This window comes from Solanum stenotomum, chromosome 1, assembly GCF_019186545.1.
Source record: "Solanum stenotomum isolate F172 chromosome 1, ASM1918654v1, whole genome shotgun sequence".
Classification (NCBI taxonomy): Eukaryota; Viridiplantae; Streptophyta; class Magnoliopsida; order Solanales; family Solanaceae; genus Solanum; species Solanum stenotomum.
In genome coordinates this window covers 17348732-17371236 of record NC_064282.1, presented here as the reverse complement: position 1 = coordinate 17371236, position 22505 = coordinate 17348732, and the positions used below count along the sequence as shown (strand labels likewise).

General features: G+C 33.2%; 2 protein-coding genes across 2 annotated transcripts in view; both read right to left on the bottom strand.

Annotated features, from left to right (window-relative positions):
• LOC125845436 (axial regulator YABBY 1) overlaps nucleotides 1-22505 on the bottom strand; it is a 41336-nt gene that overhangs the window by 1780 nt on the left and 17051 nt on the right. Inside the window, exons 2-4 of the mRNA XM_049524942.1 lie at nucleotides 1555-1719; nucleotides 1241-1387; nucleotides 1037-1157 (exon numbers count right to left, since the gene is read on the bottom strand). Coding sequence (XP_049380899.1) covers nucleotides 1037-1157; nucleotides 1241-1387; nucleotides 1555-1674 — 388 coding nt within the window. The 5' untranslated portion in view covers nucleotides 1675-1719. The remainder of the gene's footprint in view (nucleotides 1-1036; nucleotides 1158-1240; nucleotides 1388-1554; nucleotides 1720-22505) is intronic.
• Nucleotides 13287-21121, bottom strand: LOC125845398 (Golgi SNAP receptor complex member 1-2). Its single transcript, XM_049524900.1, has 6 exons — nucleotides 20787-21121; nucleotides 18423-18619; nucleotides 17575-17664; nucleotides 17421-17492; nucleotides 13867-13996; nucleotides 13287-13781 (listed from the first exon to the last, which is right to left on the bottom strand). Exons 1-6 carry the CDS (start codon nucleotides 20923-20925, stop codon nucleotides 13684-13686), a joined length of 726 nt encoding a protein of 241 aa, XP_049380857.1. The 5' UTR covers nucleotides 20926-21121; the 3' UTR covers nucleotides 13287-13683.

Sequence of the window (22505 nt, the reverse complement as noted above, 5' to 3'; positions counted from 1 at the left end):
GGAGCTACAAGTTTAGGAAAGAAGGACATACATATGAAACTTGTAGTTTAACATGTGTCATTCTTTTTAAGACGGACTAAAGACAAAAGTATGTCATATAAATTGATACATAGTTATATATAATTTGACTTCGCATAGAGTTTAAGTAAAAAAACAAAAAGAAACTTGTAAATATTACTACGTTTGACACTATATAGTACATGTTATAAAGATTAATACCTACAACCTAAAGCAACTTTTCAGCTACAATGTTACCCGGTATTCAGAAAGTACCTCCAATCAAGGAGATTCAACAAAAGAGCCTGCGACTTATATGCACAATATAACTTTTCGATGACGAATGACAGTTTAATTGAACCCCTTTATACTAACCATGTACTTTCACCATTCTTCCTAGTGCAGTTGTTTGGCTATCTTATTTAAAACTTAAACTGTTAAAAGTAGGGGTGAAGCCAGTTCAGTGGAAAATTACACTATTTTTATATGGTTAAAATTATTTAAACTGTTCAGACTAATCCGTGTGTTTACTTCTTATTTAAAACCTCTACATGAAAATTCTGACTACACCACTGATTAAAATAAGAACATTTTTTAACCAAGAGAGACGAAGTTCATATGTTTAAACTATCCTTGTGCAGTAAGGATTTGACCAGATTTTTCCAGTGAAGATAAATTACTAATATCAACATCATGGTAGGCACATATATAGTACACTAAAAACAGAATCTGTTGATGAACAATGCAAAAACGTTTAAGTTGAAAATTCTAAATTTGGCTTTTTTGGAAGTACCTTATATTTAGAAATTTTTTGAGAAAGAAGGCAGGCAAGAAAAAAGATATAAGATGTCTCCTTCCCCAAAATATGAAAATTCATTATGTAAAAAAAAAAAAAAAAAAAAACCTTTAGAAACTGTTGAGGAAATAATGCATATTCTTTCTTAATTTGCTAAGAAAACCCTATTTTCTAGAAAGGCTAGAGCTATATACTTTGTTTTTTCTTAGTGTTCAAAAATTGATTTATTTTTTTTAATCTTACGTCTGTTGGCGACTGGTGGCTTTGGAATTTCATCAACTCCTCCCCTAACTGGCATGAGTGATTCATTTGGGTTAATTTGTTGATTCATCAACAAACTTGGTGGATTATTCCGAATCTCATCCTGAAAAATAAAAGTAGATTTCCCAATTGGAACGATAGAGAGAAGATTAACATGAGCAAAATATTAGTAATTAATAAACATACCAGAAGATTGTGAGGTGAAAAGAAAGAATGTGGGAGATGAAGCTGATTAGCAGCAGTGGGAAGAATAATGTTGACAGAGAGAAGATTGGTGCAATGACCACATCTTACTGTCACATTTTTGAAGAAGCTTGAGCAAGGAACACTCACCTGTACAACAAAATGTCCATTTTTATCAAATGCAACTAGAAATTTAAGTAAAAGGGGGTGTGTGTATATTATATTAGGTATAAGTTATTATCAACATATATTGCGATAAGAAAGAGAAGTATATATGTACTGTAAGAGGGAGGGAAGAAATTGATATGATATGATACCGCGAGAACAGTGTCACAAAAGTTGCATTGGACATAACAGAGTTGTTCTCCTGAAGGAGGAGAGAGGTGATGGTGGTGGAGGTGGTGGTCCGGAGCAAAAGCAGCAGATGAAGACGACATTTTTTTGAGATATTGATAAGGTTCCTTTCTAATTCCTGATTTGAGCTAGACTACTTCTCTCTTTCTTGATTTGATTTGATTGATTGATTGATCATTGACTCACACTTTTATATTGGATACTCTCCGGCTCCTTCCTACCTAATAATATGCTTTTTCTTTTCTTTCTTTTTTTCAATTGAGATAGACAGACCTAATGTAATAGGGCACTTGATGGATCAACAAATTCTTTTCTTTATTCACATTGTTTCTCTAATACCATGTTAAAAGTGTGTGATTACGTAATTTTAAAGTTTAAGAAAAATATACTTTGATTATGTCATGTGTGGTAGAGTGTTAGCCAATTAAGATCTTTCATGTTTAGAAAATGAAAGTTGCGGATCAGATGAGGATACTAAGGTGTGGATGTGTGAAAATACTAGGAGAGATAAGATTATGAATGAATTTACCTAGACAAGATGGAGTGGCTCTACATGGTGGATAAATGAGAAAAACCGAGACTGAGATGTTTTGGGCATAAGAGAGAATTGTTGATGCCCTAGTGTGAGATGTAGCTTACATCGAACATGACCTTAGATATGGGGGTTCGGAGGTTGCAAATTAGGGTAGAAGGTTAGTGGGTGGTTGAGCGTTCTTTCACTTCCTCTGAGATAGGCTTGGTGGTTGCATCTGTACCTAATAGTATTAACACTATTCTAGTAATTTATTGTTCTTCTTGTACTGTTATCACCAAATTTTTTGTGTTTTAATTATTACATTATTATGTTATCGTTACACAAGGTATGTTTGGTTTTTTAATTGGTACTGTCCTAGTCGTTCGTGTTCGTTCTTAATTAGATACTATTTCATTGTTTACCTCCTATATATTCGTGATGTGAAGTGTTCTGTCCAATCAGATCATGTAAGAGTCTTTATAGTTAACTCTACTAAGAAATAAAAAATTTTGAGCCTAACTCGTCTAGTTCAAGAGATAAAGGATTGTTTAAACTATAATAAAGAGACCACAAATTCATGTAGGACTCTTCACACCTCTCCTCATGGCTTAGAACAGGATATCTGGTGCATGAACAATTTATTATGAGGCTCAATATCTGAAATACGAATTAGGATGTAACCTACTATAATATCATGTAAAGAAATAAATCTAATTAAACATATATTCAACTTTAAAAACTAGCTCTAAATTTCTTAAGCCATATTAGAGACCACCTATTCTTTAAAAGGAATGATATGAAACTCTTTACAGACTAAACTTGAATAACCTCTTAATAATATATAACATCCACAACCACAACGTACTATTGAGTTTGTTTTGTTTGAATAACCGTTGTAGAATAAACAATTATTGAATCCCTCTTGACAACTTGCTTATATTAGAGTTATTTTTTTAAGATAAGCGTAACTTTGAACCTGATAAAAATAGTAACTAATTTGCTATTAATAATTAAACTATTCAAAATCTTTTCATATGATGCATATTCCGTAAATAGACTTTAGTTCAGGCTAACATAAATTCCAAATTTAAAAATAAGTGATTACAGACATTCTTGTATTATACCCTAATCGTGGCCCCAATACTAAAAATAAATATTTTATTTACTTGTTCATTTTAGTAAATCAAAAAAAAACTAGTACCTTTTTTTCTCATTCTATCTGCAGGAGTATTAAATAACTATATCAAATAGTGATAGTCAAATTTAAAGCTTCAAAATATCATTATTAAAGTTAGTTCAGTAATATAAATTTTAAATAACAGACATATTAGATTAACATAAATTAAGTAATATAAAATACGAGTTAAAAAAAAAAANGGAGTAAATGTGTACACAAGAGGAGTATCCTGAGTTGAATGAGTGAGTGAGGCGCTTTGAGCTGGCTGAAAGGTGGTAAAATGTTCTCCTTGATTGAGCTCACTTGAAGTTGGAAACGAAGGTGGCATGTGCCCTTTTTGGCGAGCATCAGGTGGTAGGTTCTGAGAAGCTGCTTGGAAATGAGCCACTAGGAGATTCAGTTCACCAATTTGTCGCTCTAGACGAGCAATGACTTCCATGGGTGATTCTGTTGCTACCGAGGCACTAGGATTAGCCGCGACAGATGGAGTGGGGATTATTTCGGATGAAGCAACCGTGTTGATAGTGGAATCCATTTTTGTACGAGTCCTCTTAGTAGTCCAAGTAAGAAATGATGAGTCTGATGTAATTTTCTTGACTTTAGACCGTGTAAAATATGAATGTTCTGCCAGCGGGTACTTTGATGAAGTGAGCAAGTTTGATTACCAACACAAATCAGTCTCTCCTTCTAAAAATAACTCAAAAAATAAAGAGTTAGTCCATTAATCATAATAATCAATCAAAGTAACATATAAAACAAATAACATTTGTTTTGCTTAAAACAAATTAGTCCAAAATCCGAAGAACAAAAGATTCTAAAAGGATGACAAAATGGGAAAATTTTGATCATTTTGTGAACTAAAATTTTAGCAAAATAAAGGAATTTGAACAAAACAAACTATATGATTTGAGTAAATATTCAAATGTACATTTTGGAAGGTTCAATTGAAAAGTCCTTTCGAGAAACAAAGACGTCTTAAAGTTGACTTGAAACTGAAGGAATATTTAGTAATACCGGCTAGGTAAGCGTAAAAAAAAATAATTTTCAAGAAACAACAAGGTCAACGTGAATTTGAATAGTGACCTAATAAATTTCGTAAAGCTCTATTGAACCTAGAACTTTAGTGATTTTGAACGTATTTTGATAATGGAGTCAAGAATATTTCGGAAAGCTTGAAAATTGAGTATATATATTGAAAGATGTTCTAAGACTTTGGAATGGAATAATGGACCAATTATGTTTAAAGCAAAACATATGTATGTAAACACATAGGTCCAACAAGCACAAACGACATAAAATTTGTAACATTTAACACACAAACAATATATAACGCCTCCTAACATACATGTGACCTTTTTGAGCCAAAGGTAGGCCTAACGTTTGAAGGATGTGTATGTCGATTGTAACACGTTCCATTGCCCTAAAAATCATTTATACAAACCTTATGAATAAAATAAATGGGATATATATTAGAGGATAGGGAAATAAATATCAGTCCCACGCAGGGGTACAATGGTAAACTAAACTAAGCTTCCATATGTAATCTTCATTCCTGAACTTCTTGGTACTTTTGAATTTCTTCTGGGTGAGGATGATCTTCCTTTGACTTCAATAAAGAAACTACCTATGTAAATAAAAACCCAACCCAAAGGGCCATGTACGCACAAAACGACATACATATCCTTCAAATTTAACAAATAGTTGAATGATCGTCTTATATTGACCGGGGGTCAATTAGACTTAAGGTGGTCTTCTAATGGGCCCAGCACGCCTTGGGTGTTGGGTCAACTTAGTTCAAAATGCGCTAAATTCGGGATTTGGTTTCGCTCTACGCTAGTTGACTAAGAGTGGCTTTTGAAAGACCGGGAACCCAAGTGGACAACTTAGGCTGGAATTCACAACAATCATTGGACGCATGACGTACCAATAAATTGCTGATCATTCCGAAAAAGGGTTGAGTATAAAAAGTTCGGCTGCGATTATGCAGAAACCGTTCTTTAATATACTATACAAATATCAGAAAGTGCCATGAATGCAATATGACAATTAATATTCACAATTTAAACACATAATTGCATAAAGTAACAATTAATACAATAATAGTTAGCCAAACAATAAAATCCTTTTGGTTAGAACCTAGATGAATCCCCAGCAGAGTCGCCATTCTGTTACGACCCGATCTCGAAAACTAAGGTTTCGGGACCATTTTCGCAACTTTGGCAATTTTGTTGAGTTTTGGAAAAAATTGTAATTTGGAAGTCGCCACTTAATTTTTTAGGAAAAATTAAGAAAACCATTTAAAAAAGAGAATTTTTGAAAGAAAAAAAACATTAAAAACCAGAGTCGGGTAAGGGTTCAAATAATTCTCTAAGGAAGGGTTTAGGCATCTTAGAGAATCCGCTAATATGCGGTTGACCGACGGATTTAAAAGTTTGGCTAATTTTATATATATATATAAAAAAAAGGTTACTTACAAAGAGTCCATGTTTGAAATTTAGATAAAAATCTTTGATACTTGTAAAGATCTCAGGAATAAATCTAACTTGAACTTTTTACCCATAGTCATGTTTTGAATCAACGATTAATTCAAACTCCTAAACATGTATTAAAGGACCTTGTTTGACAACTACAAAAGGATATAGAAAATCCTTAAGTCATTCATACAAAGCCCTAAGTTAAACTAAAAGACAACTAATTTATTTTTTAGAAACTTAACAACTTTATCCTATTTAAAAATCTGAACTAAATATGTTAGTTCAAACTCGTAAACATGGATTCAAAGCTTTTCAATAACTATGAAAGAACATAAAAGGTTCTCAAGTCATTCTATAAAGCTTAAATTAGCCAACTTGAAATGAGTTTCGAAATTTGAAAACTTAAATAAACATGTCACCCCAAGGATTCATCTAAATTGATAAAATAAATGTTAGAAGTTAAAAGCAAATATCACAACATCACAATATGATAAGCGACGAAGTGCTAATAGAATTAAGACAACTTTAAGTCCACTTGCTGCATCTCTTTTTTCTGCCTTTTGAGGCTGCTGTTGCTAGCGCTATTTCCGAACTTTTAAGTCCAAAAAATGCTATTTTCAGCCCTTTGAAACTGCTGCAACTCGGCCTCGTTAATGCTGTTCAAATTTCGGCCAATTTGAACGGAAAAACCCTTTCGTTTCAGCTCTTTTGAGCTGCTGTTGCTGCTGGTTTTGGGGTCTCAACCCAATATATCGGCTTCCCTTTCGTAACTTGGCGAAGGTTTGACTCAAAAAGAAGAGAATGCAAGGGAGTGGAAAGTTCGAATGGACTCGAACGGGTGAGTTCATGCAAAGAGAATGAGGAAAAAAGGATTAGTAAACGAACAAATTCTTTAATAAGCTAAGATACAAAACTCAAGGATAATCAATTCAACAATTCGTCCTTCACCACAATTTAAACAACAAACTCATTATTACCAAAGTGCTAACTGCCTTAACATGTTGGAATTAATCATGAGGAAAATAAGATTATAACTAAAAGCCAATGAGAATTAAAAATATTTAATGACCAACATGTACTTCTCATAGTGAATAAAGAAATCATAATATCCGATCACGTCATAAGGATCATTTAAACAACAATCAGCCCTTTGGTACCATATGGTAAAAGGAATAAAATAGATTAAAAGTTTGGGAGACGGTCACACATTTATTTCGATATTTGCACACGATGAATGCTAAAAAATGACAACTAAAGAATTAGCTTAAAAAACTGCATCTCAAAATATTCATGTAACAAATGCACATATAAACAAAGGCAAAGCTAAATTTTAATGACAAACCGGTTTAACTTCTAAGTAAAATAATCGGCAGAACAATTGAGTAAAAATTCAAGGCATATGCTCTTCATTTATATTGAATTTATGATAGGATGAAAAACTTATAATGACTACTATATTAGGACACAACAATATCAAAATTCATCTAAGACTTTACATCAAAAACTGAAAATAAAGCAGCCAAGGAGCAAGAAAATTTGGAGAATTCATGCGCAGAAGAAATATGGAAATAGAGATCAACAAATTAACAAAAGGGGCTAACATTAATTTGACATGTAAACAAATACAAACAACACATAATAATGCGAGCTAAATATGTGAAACGAAGGAGGAAACCAACAGAAACAAAGGAAGACAATTAATTTCCACTCCTAACATATTTCTTTCACATTCAAACCAAGAAATAACACAACCATAAATTCCAGTCATATTTTTGAACGAAAAGAGGATCAGAATGTAGATAAGGAAAGAGACAATTGAATATTTACTATAAGGCTTGACAAAACCTTAGGAAGAATTAAGGTAACCATTTAAGAAGACCAAGAATACTAAACACACACATATATTTATGTAACTATTTTAAGACACTTCAGCACATAGAAAATGAGGGGAACAACTAAATTTGAAACATGAGTTCATACAACATGAGTTACTAGGAAAGTTTAACAAATTCCAACAATTCAAAGAAATGGAAAATATTTTAAAAGAGGCAGTAACCAGATCACAACAATAAATCTACTTTGAGCTTGAAAGTGTGTCTTTCCCGGATGACCAAAGCTATTAATCCAATCTAAAATGCAATCTTCATATTGAGCATGACCAAAGAGAATCCAACATACTACTCCTAGAAGCAAAACAGAAGTATAGAACAGACATGCCAAAATTCAAGTTTACTTATGTTGGACAAGTCGAGAAAGAAAACAATTAAATGAACAAATACATAGTTATATAAATTTACTGGAAAATATATTCAGAAATAACAACACAACAACAACAACAAATAAATAAGATAAACAGTTAATTCTAATAGTAACTAATCTCTTGGAGACTAAAACAAAGCTAAGAATACACACCAAGCTAACAATACAACGACAGAACACAAAGAACTAGGAATTAAACAAAGCTAAAAAAGAATTTACCTCTTTCCGGGCAGCGAACTGGACGACGAGTTTGATGGAGACAATTCCACCACCTCTCTAAATTCGAATAACCACAAAAAAACCACAAAATTTTAAAACTATGGAAACAAGAATTCCCAAAATTTTTAGGGTACTCTTTTGTCTCCAAAAATCCTCCCCTGAACAGTGAAGAGAGGGGGCTATTTATAGGACCCCAAAATCTCTCAAATTTATGATGAAGAAACGATGTGGGAGGAGCAAATTTTTTTTTTTTTTAAAAAAACCTAATGGATAAAGCTCTAGTGAGTTGGAATCGTACGAATTTGAAACGAAATTGAAAAAGAATATCAAAATTTGAAGGATATTTCCGTTGAGGAAAGTAATGCTGGAAGCTTGAGGCGTCTTTGAGCTCGTGCTATGCACGCGGAGAGTACGAATCGAAGGAAAAAAGAGGAAAACGACAGATGAAACTGGGAATTAGGGCTCGTTCTAGTTGCTTTCGCTGAAGAAGAAGAAGAAAGAAAGAAGTGGGATGAGGGTTGCGTAGGGGAGTTGTGTCTGTTCTTTCTGGGAAAAAGAAAGTGTGGGCGCGTGAGGTATAGACAATTAGGAAGAAAAACAAAAAGTGGAATAATCTAGGGTGTGGGCTGGTTTATTGATTTAATTTGGGCTTGAACTTGTAGGAAATTAAAAGGGCCAAAGGGATCTGGTTCATGGTTTATTTTCATCAAATTCAAATCGACTTCAATTAATTCAAATTTGATAAAATGGAAATGAGACAAATTATAAACTCAATTAATTACTCAAACTTCTTAACTTCAACAATACAAAATAACTATTTCGAAAAGAAAGATTTTTATTAAATTGTGAATTAATCATTCTAAAGGAAATAAAATGCATATTTAATTAAAACTCTATTTTCACTGAAAACGACTATCTAAATATTTATTCAAATTGAAAGTTATATATATTTATTAAGTATAAAGCTATATAATCTATATGAAAAATGGCAAAAGGCGCCTCGAAAATAATTTAAAGTATTTTAGATTTGCAACATCAATTATTTCAAAATTATTTAAAATTGAAGAAGCTTGAAAATTAATTAAATCGTGGAGGGTCAAAATTGGATGTCAACAACACTCCTTCCTAAAAAAAAGTCGATATTATTTTTTCAAAATAAATAAATAATTCTACCCAATCCATCTAACCCTCTACTCGTAATTTTTTTTTATTTTTATATTTACATTTTTCTCCTTTTAATTAAGATAATACGTGGAGTGGAAAAAAATAAATACTACTCCTAACATTTTAACTAATATGCTGACATATAGATAATTTAGATTCAAATTTTCAAATAATGCAAAACAATTGAACAGCGCAAGATAACAACTATCTACTATAAGCGTGGTGCTTGAGAAAGGCGTAAAAAGCAGGTAACTATTTACTCGGTTGAATTTTAGAATATTAACGTCAAACTAACTAATATTCTATATCAATTCAGACATAAAATTATCAACTTTTAAAAAAATAAATATATAATTACATATTAAAAAAGCTACATATAAAGAACTGTTGAAAATATAATGAAAAATAATAAAAGTATTATTATCTAACAGATTAAAGTTATAGATAAGATAATCACACACTTTAATTTAATATCAAAATTTTGGTTCTAACCTAAGTTATTCTATATCCTGAATTACTAGAACCTGTTAAGGTCATAAATTGTTAACATAAATTTTAAATGAAACGATCATACCTATACGTCATAATAGTTAACAATTTAAAATACGAAGGTGAAAGAATGATTTGACAGTTCAGGCTGTTTCTCGCACACTCACACACGCAGAAATACAGAGATACGTAGCTGTCAGTGAAGCAGAAAGACAGAAATCTTTGATCCTTATTTATGCATGCACCTCTTTGTCCTCACTCTAACCCCTCTTTAGCTTTTTCCACTAAAAACTTATAGAACCCTACTTTTTTTAATATTATTCCTAGGTGAAAAAAAAAGGTCTTTTAATTTAATTTATTATTGGAAGAAACTAAGTGAGTCATACTGTTGCCAAAGCACCAAAAAGAAAAAACTTTTAAAAAAGGATATGTTTGCTGAAAAAGATGGCTGTCAAAGTATAGTTGAGAACTATCACATCTCTCCATCATATTTTCATCATGACATTGTGAACAGAAATTAAGTTAGTCTTGTCATCCCAAAAATTGCCCTTTAAGGTTAACTTGTTCAGACTCTCCGTTACAAATATTTGTGGTCCACTCCCCAATCGAGGGTGAAGCACGATTTGAATTTTCTTCGTTGAAAAATTATGTTATAAACTTGAATTCACGTGATTTTCGGTAGTGTTTATCGTAAAAACTCTGATTTCACCATTATCTCCTGTTGATACTGTATCAATCTATCACCAATTGTATCATTATTTTATTCTATTTTGAATTGAATGTTCCTTATCAACGTTACACTTCATGTGTTTTTTCTCATATGCAAACACAATGACAGATTCGGTGGATCACTGAACACAATAATTTGATTGGACAAGAGAATATGCTTTAATTCTATAATCACTCCAAATTTTTTAAGTATATATGTATAGAATAAGCATATACCACAAATAGGGTACTGTAGCTATATGAATTTAAATGATCAAAAAATGAATTACACGTTGATCTTGTAATTTTAGACATTTTCAGCATTTACTTAAACATATAATAAAGTGGTATTACTAATCGAATAGAAAATTTGGTTAAAATGAATATTTTCGAATGTAGAAAATCATGAGGTGACATGTGATATGCCATTGAGTGACTTTTATGATATTAAGAAAATATGAATGTATTCATCTATTTTTAATAGTTCAATGACCATTTAATTAGAAATGAACCCCTAGAAAAGTTGGAGATATTAGGTAAATTCCACTATTTAGATCCTTTAGGATATTAATATATATGATACCAATTACTAGTATATAGTTCTTATGCAATGTTTTTTTCTGCACATTGCTTAATAACCTTCAATTTGAAACAAGAATTGATCTTTATCTAGCAAAGTCAACTAATTAATGATTAATTAAGCTGTACTAATTAGGCCAAGTAATTGGAGCTAGGAGTAAAGAGCAACTCTAGAAGTAGCATAGGGTTTGAGGAAAAAAGATTCCACTATTTTACTGTATTTGAAATAGTTAGAATGGTCGACTTTTTCTTATGTTAAAGTTGAAAGTTAATCAAGTTACTATATTTTACAATAATTTTTTAATGTCAGTTCATGCTCCATAGAAAGTTGATTAAAGTTGCACTACTTGTGATGCTTATGGTGCTTGTTTTATTTGAAAAGGGTCATACTTGTCCTTCGTTATACTTTTTCAACATACGTGTCATTTTTACCCTTATTCCATTAAATCTCCATGTCTCACCTTACTTTTCGCTTTATATGTTGTTGTTTACTTTTCTAGTTTCTTCATGGGGATAAGCACATTCTATACTCAAAACAAACCCAACGTCATAGTACATTCATAGAGCGCATGCAGTCTACAATCTATGGGGAAAAAAGTGTACCAATTTCGAAAATTTTGTTTTGAAAGTATACAATATGGTATCAGAAATTAAAGAGGCCTCCAAGTGTGTGAAAACAAACAAGGAAACCAATAAAGCTTATTTAATAACCTGCCAAAGACTGCTTAAATGTTTTGGAATCTAATAAAACACCCACCCATTCTTTTAGCATCTTCAAAAAAAAAAAAAAAAAGGTACGAACGAAAATAAAAATTGAGTAGGTATAAGGCTATATATATAGATGCCACTCTCTTTAATTTGTGGCAGAAAAAAAAAAGCATGCATGCATAGAGTAGTGTGAAGCTAGTTACAATTAATTGGAGACCAAGACAACATTTCATTGTTGTACTAATAAAGAAGGGGTAGGGGGCCAAGCTAAACCTTTTTACATGTTAGTGTTTTGGCAATGACTAATTGGCCATACTTTTATGTTTTGCTAAAATTGTAGTAGTAAGAAAAATGTCTATGTACTTTGATGATATAAAGACTGTGCAGTGTGCAGCGCTTTGGCTTTCTATGTGTTATTATTGTCTGTTTGCTATTTTCACTGCATATGACTAGACAAACTCATCAACTACTACCCCACACCACTACTAATTCAATACTTAGGTTCCAACAAATGTTTTTTTTTTTTTTTCAATTGTCAAGTACTAAATTCTTCACTGAAAAACTTTTCGTGTTTGATTATTGCATCGTGAGGTTACATAGTTGATTTCAACTAATACTATAGTTATTATCTCAGAAAGTCACACAAAAGATGATTTTCTAAGACTTGATGTTTGTTTACGATTCTCCACCATATATCATAAACTGACAAATGCACAAGAAACACACAAGTTTAATAGCAGTGATGTTTGTATAAAGTAGTAAATATTTATGGTTTTAAAAAATTAATCATCCGGAAGTCGACTTGTAACTAATTAGAGGGGTGGAAATGTCATATTCGGAAAGATTCTCCGTTTTGAAGGGTCTAACACGAGAACTCTAATTAAAGACAGAAAAAATTCCTACCTATTCCAGTTCTTGCCTCAAGAAGTTTACGCTCAACTTCAATATTGTTGGGCATAAAATCATGTGTTACACTTATAACTCACGTAAATTTTGAGGTACAAACTACAACCTGTTCGTGGATTGCCACTCGTAAAAAAAAATTGATGAACACCCACCCCAGTATTTATATCAAACCAATTATATATCTTGCATATAGCCTTTATACGTTCTCCATTTAACTAGCAACTCTTTATAAACACCAGGTGCGGTTAAGTATTTGCCCGATCCATTGCCCCTTGATGCCTTATCAGTTTTAATTATGATCCATCCATTTTCTGGCAAGGGCCAAATCATCATGAAAAACATGAGTTTTGGCAGTGCATCTAATGCATATATCAGTCATCTCTAATAGATCACTTCCAGTTAGAATTGTAATAGATCACTTTGGCACCAAATTTCAACCATTGTACTAAAATTTATGTAACCTCAACCATAACTGAAACAAACCTAAGAGGAATGGTTCTATACAACACCCATAATTACCATATCTGAATTGGTTTTATTCTTGCTACAGCTAAAAAAAATTGCTACAAAGGTAAGCAGGATTTGTATCGTAATCTTGGTAGAGCAACAAGCCTTCTAATTTTCTATCCTAGTCACTTGGTGGATGTTTCTTAATGTCTTTTGGTACAGAGGCAGCAATCTAAGTTAAGCTACAACTCAAATTTGTTTTCTCCGGGTGGAATTGTCCATGGAACATGGAGTAATATTGCTTAAAAGGAAGTCAGAAGTAAACAGAAAGGCTATATAGTAATGAACTCAAGATTTTCACTTATCAGGGAAATGGCAGTGACTAGAAGAGCAAAATTCCTTAGAAATCATTATCTTCTGAATTTTCTTGTATCAACAGATATACCTATTACTTCGAGAGCCGATAGATAATAAGAAACAAAGTGCAAGCTGCAATGACTGCTGATAGAATGAGTGTATCCCTTGATTTCTTCCTTCTAATTGAGCCTGCATGAATCAGTAATGATGTCAACAAGAGATACTTTTAACCAAGACAATTTGGTAGCAGAAATGGTCCCAAAAATAGTAGTACCAATTAGCCCGCGGATGACAGGAAACTTGTCGCCCAGTTGTTTCACTTTTCCTTGAACATCACCAAATAAAGCTCTTTGAGAACCCAAGGCAGCCCTAGTTGTTTGAGCTTGGTTAATCACGTCATCAATCTGGACAAAAGGATCAACACGGTTGAGAAGCAGTATTTGGGTACTGAAGAATCATGATAGTTGTTAACCAATTCGATCAAGCAGTTTTATGAGGATTGGCATAGTTGTAGATTTAAGGAATGCTCTTAAAGAATCATGGAAGAGCAGATATAAATGACAAGGAGAAACTGTAGAGGGGAAATGATTTGGAATTCCTAGAAAAGGAACCTAGTTAATGTATGTTGCAGAATGGCTGTCACACTCTCATCTGTATCCAGATAGTCTCTTATGATGTATCCACATTTTAGTTACTAGCCCCATCCATAATACAGTAAATGCTATAATGACCGACATATTCAGTGATTATAAGATTCTCTCTAATAGAAGGATAAGTTACAAAGTTCGCTAGAACACATACATTGATATAGACCCTAGCTGCAGCCATGCTACATTCTACAATATGCAACACAAGAGCAAACACCACTAAGAGACAGTGAGAACATCATTTTTGTCACCTAATTCTATCCAGTAACAGAAAGAAAAGAGGGAAAGGGCATCATACCAGGCCATGTCAATGATAGTGTCAACTGGGCCTTACATTACATATAATTGCTTTTATTTGTTGCATACTAGAAATTAATATACTACTGGATAAATTCAGGAATCAGTAGTTATGCTGAAAGAGCATATAGGTGACTTTAGAATCTCTGCGGAATCTAACCTTGAACCCACCAACGACCAGTTCTCTCATGTGATTAGATTGATGGGCTCCATCTAATGTCAATCCTGAATATTTAACTCCAAGACCACAAGACTCTCTCCTGGCTCTCAAGTGACAACTCGGCAACTCCTACCAAGTAAAGCCGACAAGCTCATTCCATGGTTAATAAACTTTTCTTTTATGCTGGTGGCGATCAGGTCATTTGCGACTTATTGGCACTTCAAATAATGCACCAGGCAGCCTAGTGAAGACCATAAGCACAGGTGTTGCTAGATAAACCTACCCAACAAGGTTGGAACAGCTGAGCTAACACTGAGTGTTGTAGCTGCGATTTGAACCAGGAATTTCTAGATTGTTGCGCCTATGTCTCTACCACTCAGCCATCTCCTTGGGGACCCATGATTAAAGAATATATCTTTGACCAGATTATAAAACAATAAATATCAAAAGCAAAAATCAGTAACATATTCTAAATAGTAGCCAAAGCCAACAGTGCTTGGACCTCTACCTCACAATCTTCCCTTTTTTTCCTTTTAAAAAGATAGGACCTCTACGTCACTATCATAACTTCTAGAATTTGAACAAGAAAAAAAAAGGATGAGTGGTTCCTAATTCTCTCTCAGATATTATGAAAAGTTGCTTTATCTATAATTTATCTCATTTTTTTACAAAACTACAAAGTTAGTTTATTTTATTTTTTTGAAACTACAAAGTTAATTATAAGGAATAAGTACTTCAGTAAACTGACATTTACTAGCTTGCTAGTTTCAGGCTGCAATAGAACTCGTAGAAAAACTCACCTAAAGTACCTTTCATTTTTCTGCATGTTCCTCAAACTTTTAGGTTGTGCACTAGCAATCCAGCTTAATACATGTTTTCATTATAAAAGGAAACATTCTTCAGTTTCACCCATCAAAAGCATAGTCATAATAGAATCCTTTTACTTTAGGTGTAAAGAAAATAGTCTAGAGGATGTAAAACAGTTAGTTGATTTGTTGAGTTCTTTGTAAATACTCTCTGTTTTTCATTCTTTGGACCTGAAACTTTTTGGAGGTCTCCAGTATGTCCTTAATGCTGAAGTATATAGCATTACCAATTTTCAAAAAGAGAAGAAAGTCATAATAAAATATTACTTGAAAAAGATTGAATTAGAACTTCTAAATAAAACTGTCCTGCTAAATCTACATTAGCAATAGAGCCAAAGTGGCTGTTCTGCCCATATCAAGGCCAGCAACAGAACTAAGCTGAACTTTCTTCTTTGATATTCAGTGTAGTATTTCCATGGTAAAATGATGAAGAAAGAGCAAAGGGATCATGCATCAACCTCACCAAGAAAGAAAATTGACTCAAGACAGAAACACAAAGTGAAACTTATAGAACTAAAACCAGTAGAGAAGGGAACAAAGCTAGAACATTCAGATATGTCGACTAAACAACTATGTTCAGATAAAGTAGCAGAAAATCTGGTGGACGTGGAGGAGGACGTAATGGATATCCGTGGAGAGGTCGCCGATATGGTTGTTGCTGTGGGTACTGTTCTGTGCAGGGATGTGCAAGGTGTTGTTTCACTGCTCATGAAGCCCCTGATGCTCTATCTGAAGATGATATCAAGAATTGATCATTTTGTGTCCTACAAACTGTTGTTGTTTTTTCCTTTTAAGAAAGGCATGTTGTTGTCTTCATTTGGACACATATTCATGTGTGTGTTTCTTCAATTGATTGACATTGCCAATGCTTGAATAAATCACTATTATTTAGTGAGGTTTTGTATTTTTTTTTCTCACATTGAATGACAATGTATGCAGTTTGGAGTTTTGAACTAGTGAAGTTGATTGTTGTGACTTCAATTAACTCATGAAATTTACTCCTCCTATTCCAATTTATATGAAATTTTAGATTCAAAAGTCAATTTTTTACACTTTTAGTGTATAAATATTGAAAGAATTCTTCCTCATGTTCAAATTTATATGACATTTTAGATTTAAAGGTCAATCATTTAGTGTATGAATGGCAAGCTTAATCGCGCGTTCAAGTAGATTATTGTGTAATACTAAAAGGGTCAACCCGCCCACCATCTTTTCTGCTACTTGAGAATTTATCATTCGATTGGAGCTCCTATCTACATTTCACAAGGTAGGATTATGTTAAGGGCCATGAATTACGGAATTATTATCGAGCTTGAGATGCACCCTGAAGTTAGCTTCAAGATAGGTTTTGTGCTTCACCTCACTTCACCGGCGATGCAGGCACCAAAGCGTTAAGGTGTGTCTCATTGTCCAAGTGCAGTGTCTCGAAGAGAGCAACACTAAGCAACAAATATTTCATTTGATTATAATTATTCCAATCCTTTTGACTATGTAATGGTTGTTACGGTCTATAGTTATTTCAGAAACAACCTCTCTACCTTCTCAAAGATAGGGGGATAAGGTCTGCGCACTCAACCCTCCCCAGACCCCACTTGTGAGATTACACTGGATTTGTTGTTATTGTTGTCAATTATGAATTTCTTCATTAAAGCACACAATTTTTTTGCATTTAAAGTCTAATAGACTTCAGGGCTTGTTTTCGCATTTCACCTTTGATAACACTGTTTGGAAGGATGTCTTTGAGGTTTAGTTGTCACTAGAATACTCCATACCAAGACCATCATAGAGGATGAAAGAGAGCGAACTCTGTACAAAGAAAATGATGTTTGTAAAAACTAAAGAGAGCACTTAATCTTACATGAGATATGCTTCCATGAATAGCAGCTCTCTCCCTCAGTATATGCATTTTGGGGGACATACTCCCTGATGCCTGAATCGATACAAATAATAGCTTAAGAGGCAATCGAAACTATAGCATCTAAAAAAGAATTTCGATAATGAAGCTTTCTTACCTTATACTCACTGATATCATCTCTCACAGAACTAAGAAGTTCAGCATGTTCCCTCATTGAGCTTATATTTCCCTTAATACGCCTAAATTCCTGAAGACAAGATGATGTGTCAGTCATAAAAACAGTGACTGGCATAGCCAACAAGCAATTCAAACTACTCCAACATAGCATGCACTCTGAATGATAGCGGTTCAACATTCTTGTATAACCAAAACCTTGATAGTTCAATTTTGAGGATATCTGACTTTCCTTGGGCTCTACTTAAGTATTCTTTTTCAGTATATGTTAAATCACAATAATAGAGATACTCTGATTAAAGAGTTCAACCACAGTTAGTTCCAATTATTCCCACAAAGAAATTGATACTTGATCAATTAGCAAACCCTCACCAATTTATCCTTTTAAGAAGTATGGAACGGGACAGCTAATCTGATAACTATCAGAAGAGTTTGCTTGCTAAACACATCAGAATTTCCAAGAGTTTAAGTGAATTAACTCAGTTGACATGGGCACCAGTTAAATCTGCAGCCAGGACAGGGAAATGGATAAAATATTTATTCTAGTTTGTGTGTTATTTCGAATGTTCCATTACAAACACATGTTGTTGCAGTCTACAGGATTAGCATAAGCAACAAGAGCAGTGCAGTTACTTTTAGAAACTGCACATGAGTAGTCGGACAAACAGAATTCAAACTAGTTGGATATCAACAAGGCAGGAGAAGATGTCACCATAGCTGCTGATAAAATACTTTCTTTTTCCCACTTCAGAAAGTTACAATTGTTACCATGTCAAATCATTTATGGTGTATCAGTGACTATATTTAATATACTATCACATGGTTAGTAACCTGGGTAAATTCATGAAGTATGTCCCTGTGCCTTGCCAGTTTCTGTATAACAGAAGTGGTAGATGCTGCAGATGCCGCACATCTACTCATAGAATCATTTACATCCAGTAGTTTCTCAAGTAATGACTGAATCTCCATTTCCGTGGACTTCCACGACCTGCTGGATCCTAAAGTTGGGGAACCAGCTTCTACATAACCTGAATTCAATAAAAACAAGAATCAGAAACCACACCACAAGCTGAGTTGTTCAACAAGTTCCAAAAATCAGAAACCGGCCATATTTGCTTGGTTTGTTAGGTGAAGCTCAAAACCAAAACAAACCCCATGACAGCCAATCTAAAGCTTAGGTGGGTAATCAGTAGTGTTGACCCTTAGGTCTTCATGAACAAGGACAAGCAACTAACAAATATCTATGAAGTTTACTCCTGGTCTGTAACATAATTAGACTAATGATGTGTCCTGATCAGTAATTAGAGTAACAATTTCTGCAATTACAATTTATACTAATTAACTTTTTTGCATTAGATTTGGTTGTATTGTACTGTTAACTCAGCTATGTGATAGAAAATTACATGATTTCTAAACGTTATAAGTTTGAATTATTTCTTGGTAACAATTTCCAGTAATTGAGGGAATTCTATATTGAAATGAAGGAGCTATGGAAAAAGTCAAAACGGTAAGTTGGCAATGCAAAATGGACAATCAATGATGCATCAAGAGTGTAACAACACCCTACAAATTAGCAGTTTAGAAGCAGAGAATGAAACAAAATGTATTTAAAGAACTCGTAAAAACCCAGGTGGTAAATAGGAGGAAAACAAGGACGTGGCAGGACAAATGACTGGAAAGCCAACCTCTTCAGGACCAATCAGGTCAACACCAACTAATGCAAGCATAACTAACTACTTCAACGGCAGCAACTAGAATCTTAACTTTAGCTTACCTATTACTGACTGAATGGCCTGGTATTGGTAACGAACAGGTCAGATTCTCTGAAGTGGATGGGCAAAGAATGACGGAATTTTCTCAGTTAAATCAAGCAAAGCAGCACAAGAAGGAGCCAATGAGGCCTTGGAAGTTGACATTGAAAACTAATGTTCCAAAAACTGGCTGGATTTGGGTGGATAGCACTCAATGAGGCCTGTCTCACACATAATGATCTCCAAAGGAGGAGAACAGAATTTTGCAGCTTATGTTACTTTTGCAAATCGGACAGACATCTCCAGCATTTCAGGTTCATATGGGATATCTGGTATATGTTCTCAGTTTATTTGGAGAGTTTGGGTAATGCAAGGGAACTTCAAAGGTACAATTACTAGTTGGAATAGACAGAATATGGAGAAACGACAGATGTGGATAAACATTCCGCTTATAATTTTAGACAGATGGATAGAAAGGGCCTGCAGATGTCTTGAGGAAAGCTTTCTTTAGCTTCATCACTTTTAAAGTTTATTTATAAAACGTATATTTTAGGTGTAACAGAAGATAGATTAGATACTATACTGGACTTTTATGGATTCCTTACGTGCATGAAGGACTGAATTCCGAAACTACCTTCATTGTAACATGACAGTACACACTACATTAAATAATAAGTGTTACTTTGCATTTCAGAAAATTTCTAAGGTGGTTATTCACTTCCCTCAATTAGTCAAAGCTGCAGCAGAAACTTCTTGTCTCAAAAAAATCACTCATTTAGCCATAAATTAAACTTCAACCAACAGAATTGAACAGGCAATAAGGAAGATTTCCAAAATGATCCAGACCAGAAATTCAACTCATAGACAACAACATTGAATAAGAAACAAAGTATGATACAACGAATCAACATAGAAACAAAGTATCATACTCTTCCTCAAATAAATACACACAAACAAAAAGGAGCATGGCATTGATCATTCAATCAAGATAGAAGCTTTACACTTTCTGGACCAAAACCCACAAACAAGTTGATCTAATAAATCAAGGTAGAAACTGTACACTCTCTCAACCAAAACTGCATCTCTACCTCCACGAGGCAGTGGTAAGGTCTGAGGTCACCCTACCCTCCCGAGACCCCTGGGATTTCACTGGGTATGTTGTTGTTGAATCAAGATAAAAACTTCATCAATTTCAACATAAAACCCACTAAGAATTCATCCCAACATTCGCAAAATTAGCAATCAAAATAGCAATGTAGCACCTTGTGTACCAAACCATAAACACATAGTTATAATGAATCAAGATAGGATCTCCACACTTTCTAAACCAAAACCCATCAACATTTTGACACAATGAATAACAGAAACATATTTTCCTGGCATATGACGAAGTGAAGTTCAAATGCAATTGGGTACAAGCGATTTAGCAAAAATTGAACTTTACCTCCTTGTGTGACCCTAGCACCAAGCTTTGCATAAGAATAGAGCTTCACATCAAGATCACCTTCGATCTTGCGAGCCTCTTTGCGTAGTTCTTCCCACCCAGATTCTTGCAGTATCTCCATACTCAGATCCTTAGACATACGGATCTGATTCGGATCCGACCCGATCAATCTTGTAAGGAAATTCCTTCGTTCCTACCGATTGGGGAAATTGAGTTTGTGATCTGACAGTTATTACAGTTGAGAGTTTATGTTTTTTCCCCTTTTGGATTCAGCAGAAGCCACCATTCACCCTTTCTCCAATTGCTTACACACACTGGATTTTCATCTGTTTGCTTCTCAAAGCCAAATGAGGGAGAAAATAGTCAATTCTTAATATTACTTATATAACCTTTTAAAAAAATTGTTCTCCCTCCGTCACAATTTATATAATATAGTTTGAAGAGTTCAAGAAAAAAGAAAAATCTTTTTAAACTTGTGATCAAAAATAAATTTGATATTTGAGTTCTATAAATCATTTCATTAAAGATAAAATAAGTATTTTAAAGTTAAATTATTATTAAATATAAAAAATATATCATTTTTTAACGAATTTTAAAAGAAAAATGAGTCATATAAGTTGAAAGTGTAGAGTATATAAACATATAAATTATTTTAGAAAGTACTATAAACAATTTATTTCCTAAGAGTAGCTAATTTTTCGTTTATTTTCCCTTTAGTAGCATTTTTTACAAACAAATGGTTTGAGTTGGATGAATCCGTGTACATTTCAATTAAATGAAAATCTATCAAGCATTGAACAACCTATTTGTAAGTGTTAGGGTAATCTCATCCATTAAAATTAGAGTACATACCTCACTTTAAAATTTGTAATTTATACTTTTTTTTTGTATATTATGATATATATATATAGTGTTCTTGTTTATGTATATGTGTTTAATATTTGTTTTGATTATCTAAAAATATGTCTACTATTATCACATAACAACTTTTTTTCATGCCTCTTATAAGTTACAATTACAATAATGTGATTTTAAACATGATTCTAAAATTTTACTTCCCAAATATGTATTTGTACAACTCTTTCACGTATTTTTCAATATACAATTTGTGTCAATAAAGTATATATTGTATACAATTCTTTTGCGCATGTTTTCAAATGATACAGTTGATGCCCTCACCTAAATATAACTCTTTCGTTCATACAATTGACAACCTCTTGAACAACTATCTTGCATGACAGAACTGATATCCTACTGAATAATTACTTAGCATGGTACAACATGAAGTCAATAACAATAGTTATGTTTTGCAAAGGGCTAATCCATCGGTGGCCCCTTAAATTTGGCACGAAGTTTCACTTAGGCACCTTAAGTGGGCGATGTTCATTTTAGACACCTCATGCAGGGTCTCGATGTGTCATTTTGACACTTTTTGCTTACATGGCTTAGTGAGTGTAATACACTTGTTGAGCGCGCGTGAAAAACCTATTTAGTCGATTTTTTAATTATTTTTTTCTTCTTCTTTACCATTTTCAGCTACCATTTTTGCAAACTTAACTATCCAACATGGTGAATAAAAATAGTTATAGTAAAATGATGAAAAATGATGGAAACTATTTTAGAAATTTAAGAATAGACCCATTTCAAGATTAAATATTAAAATATTCATGAGATTCTTTCTTGAAAGAATTTAATATTTAATTAGGGGTATTTGGAGAA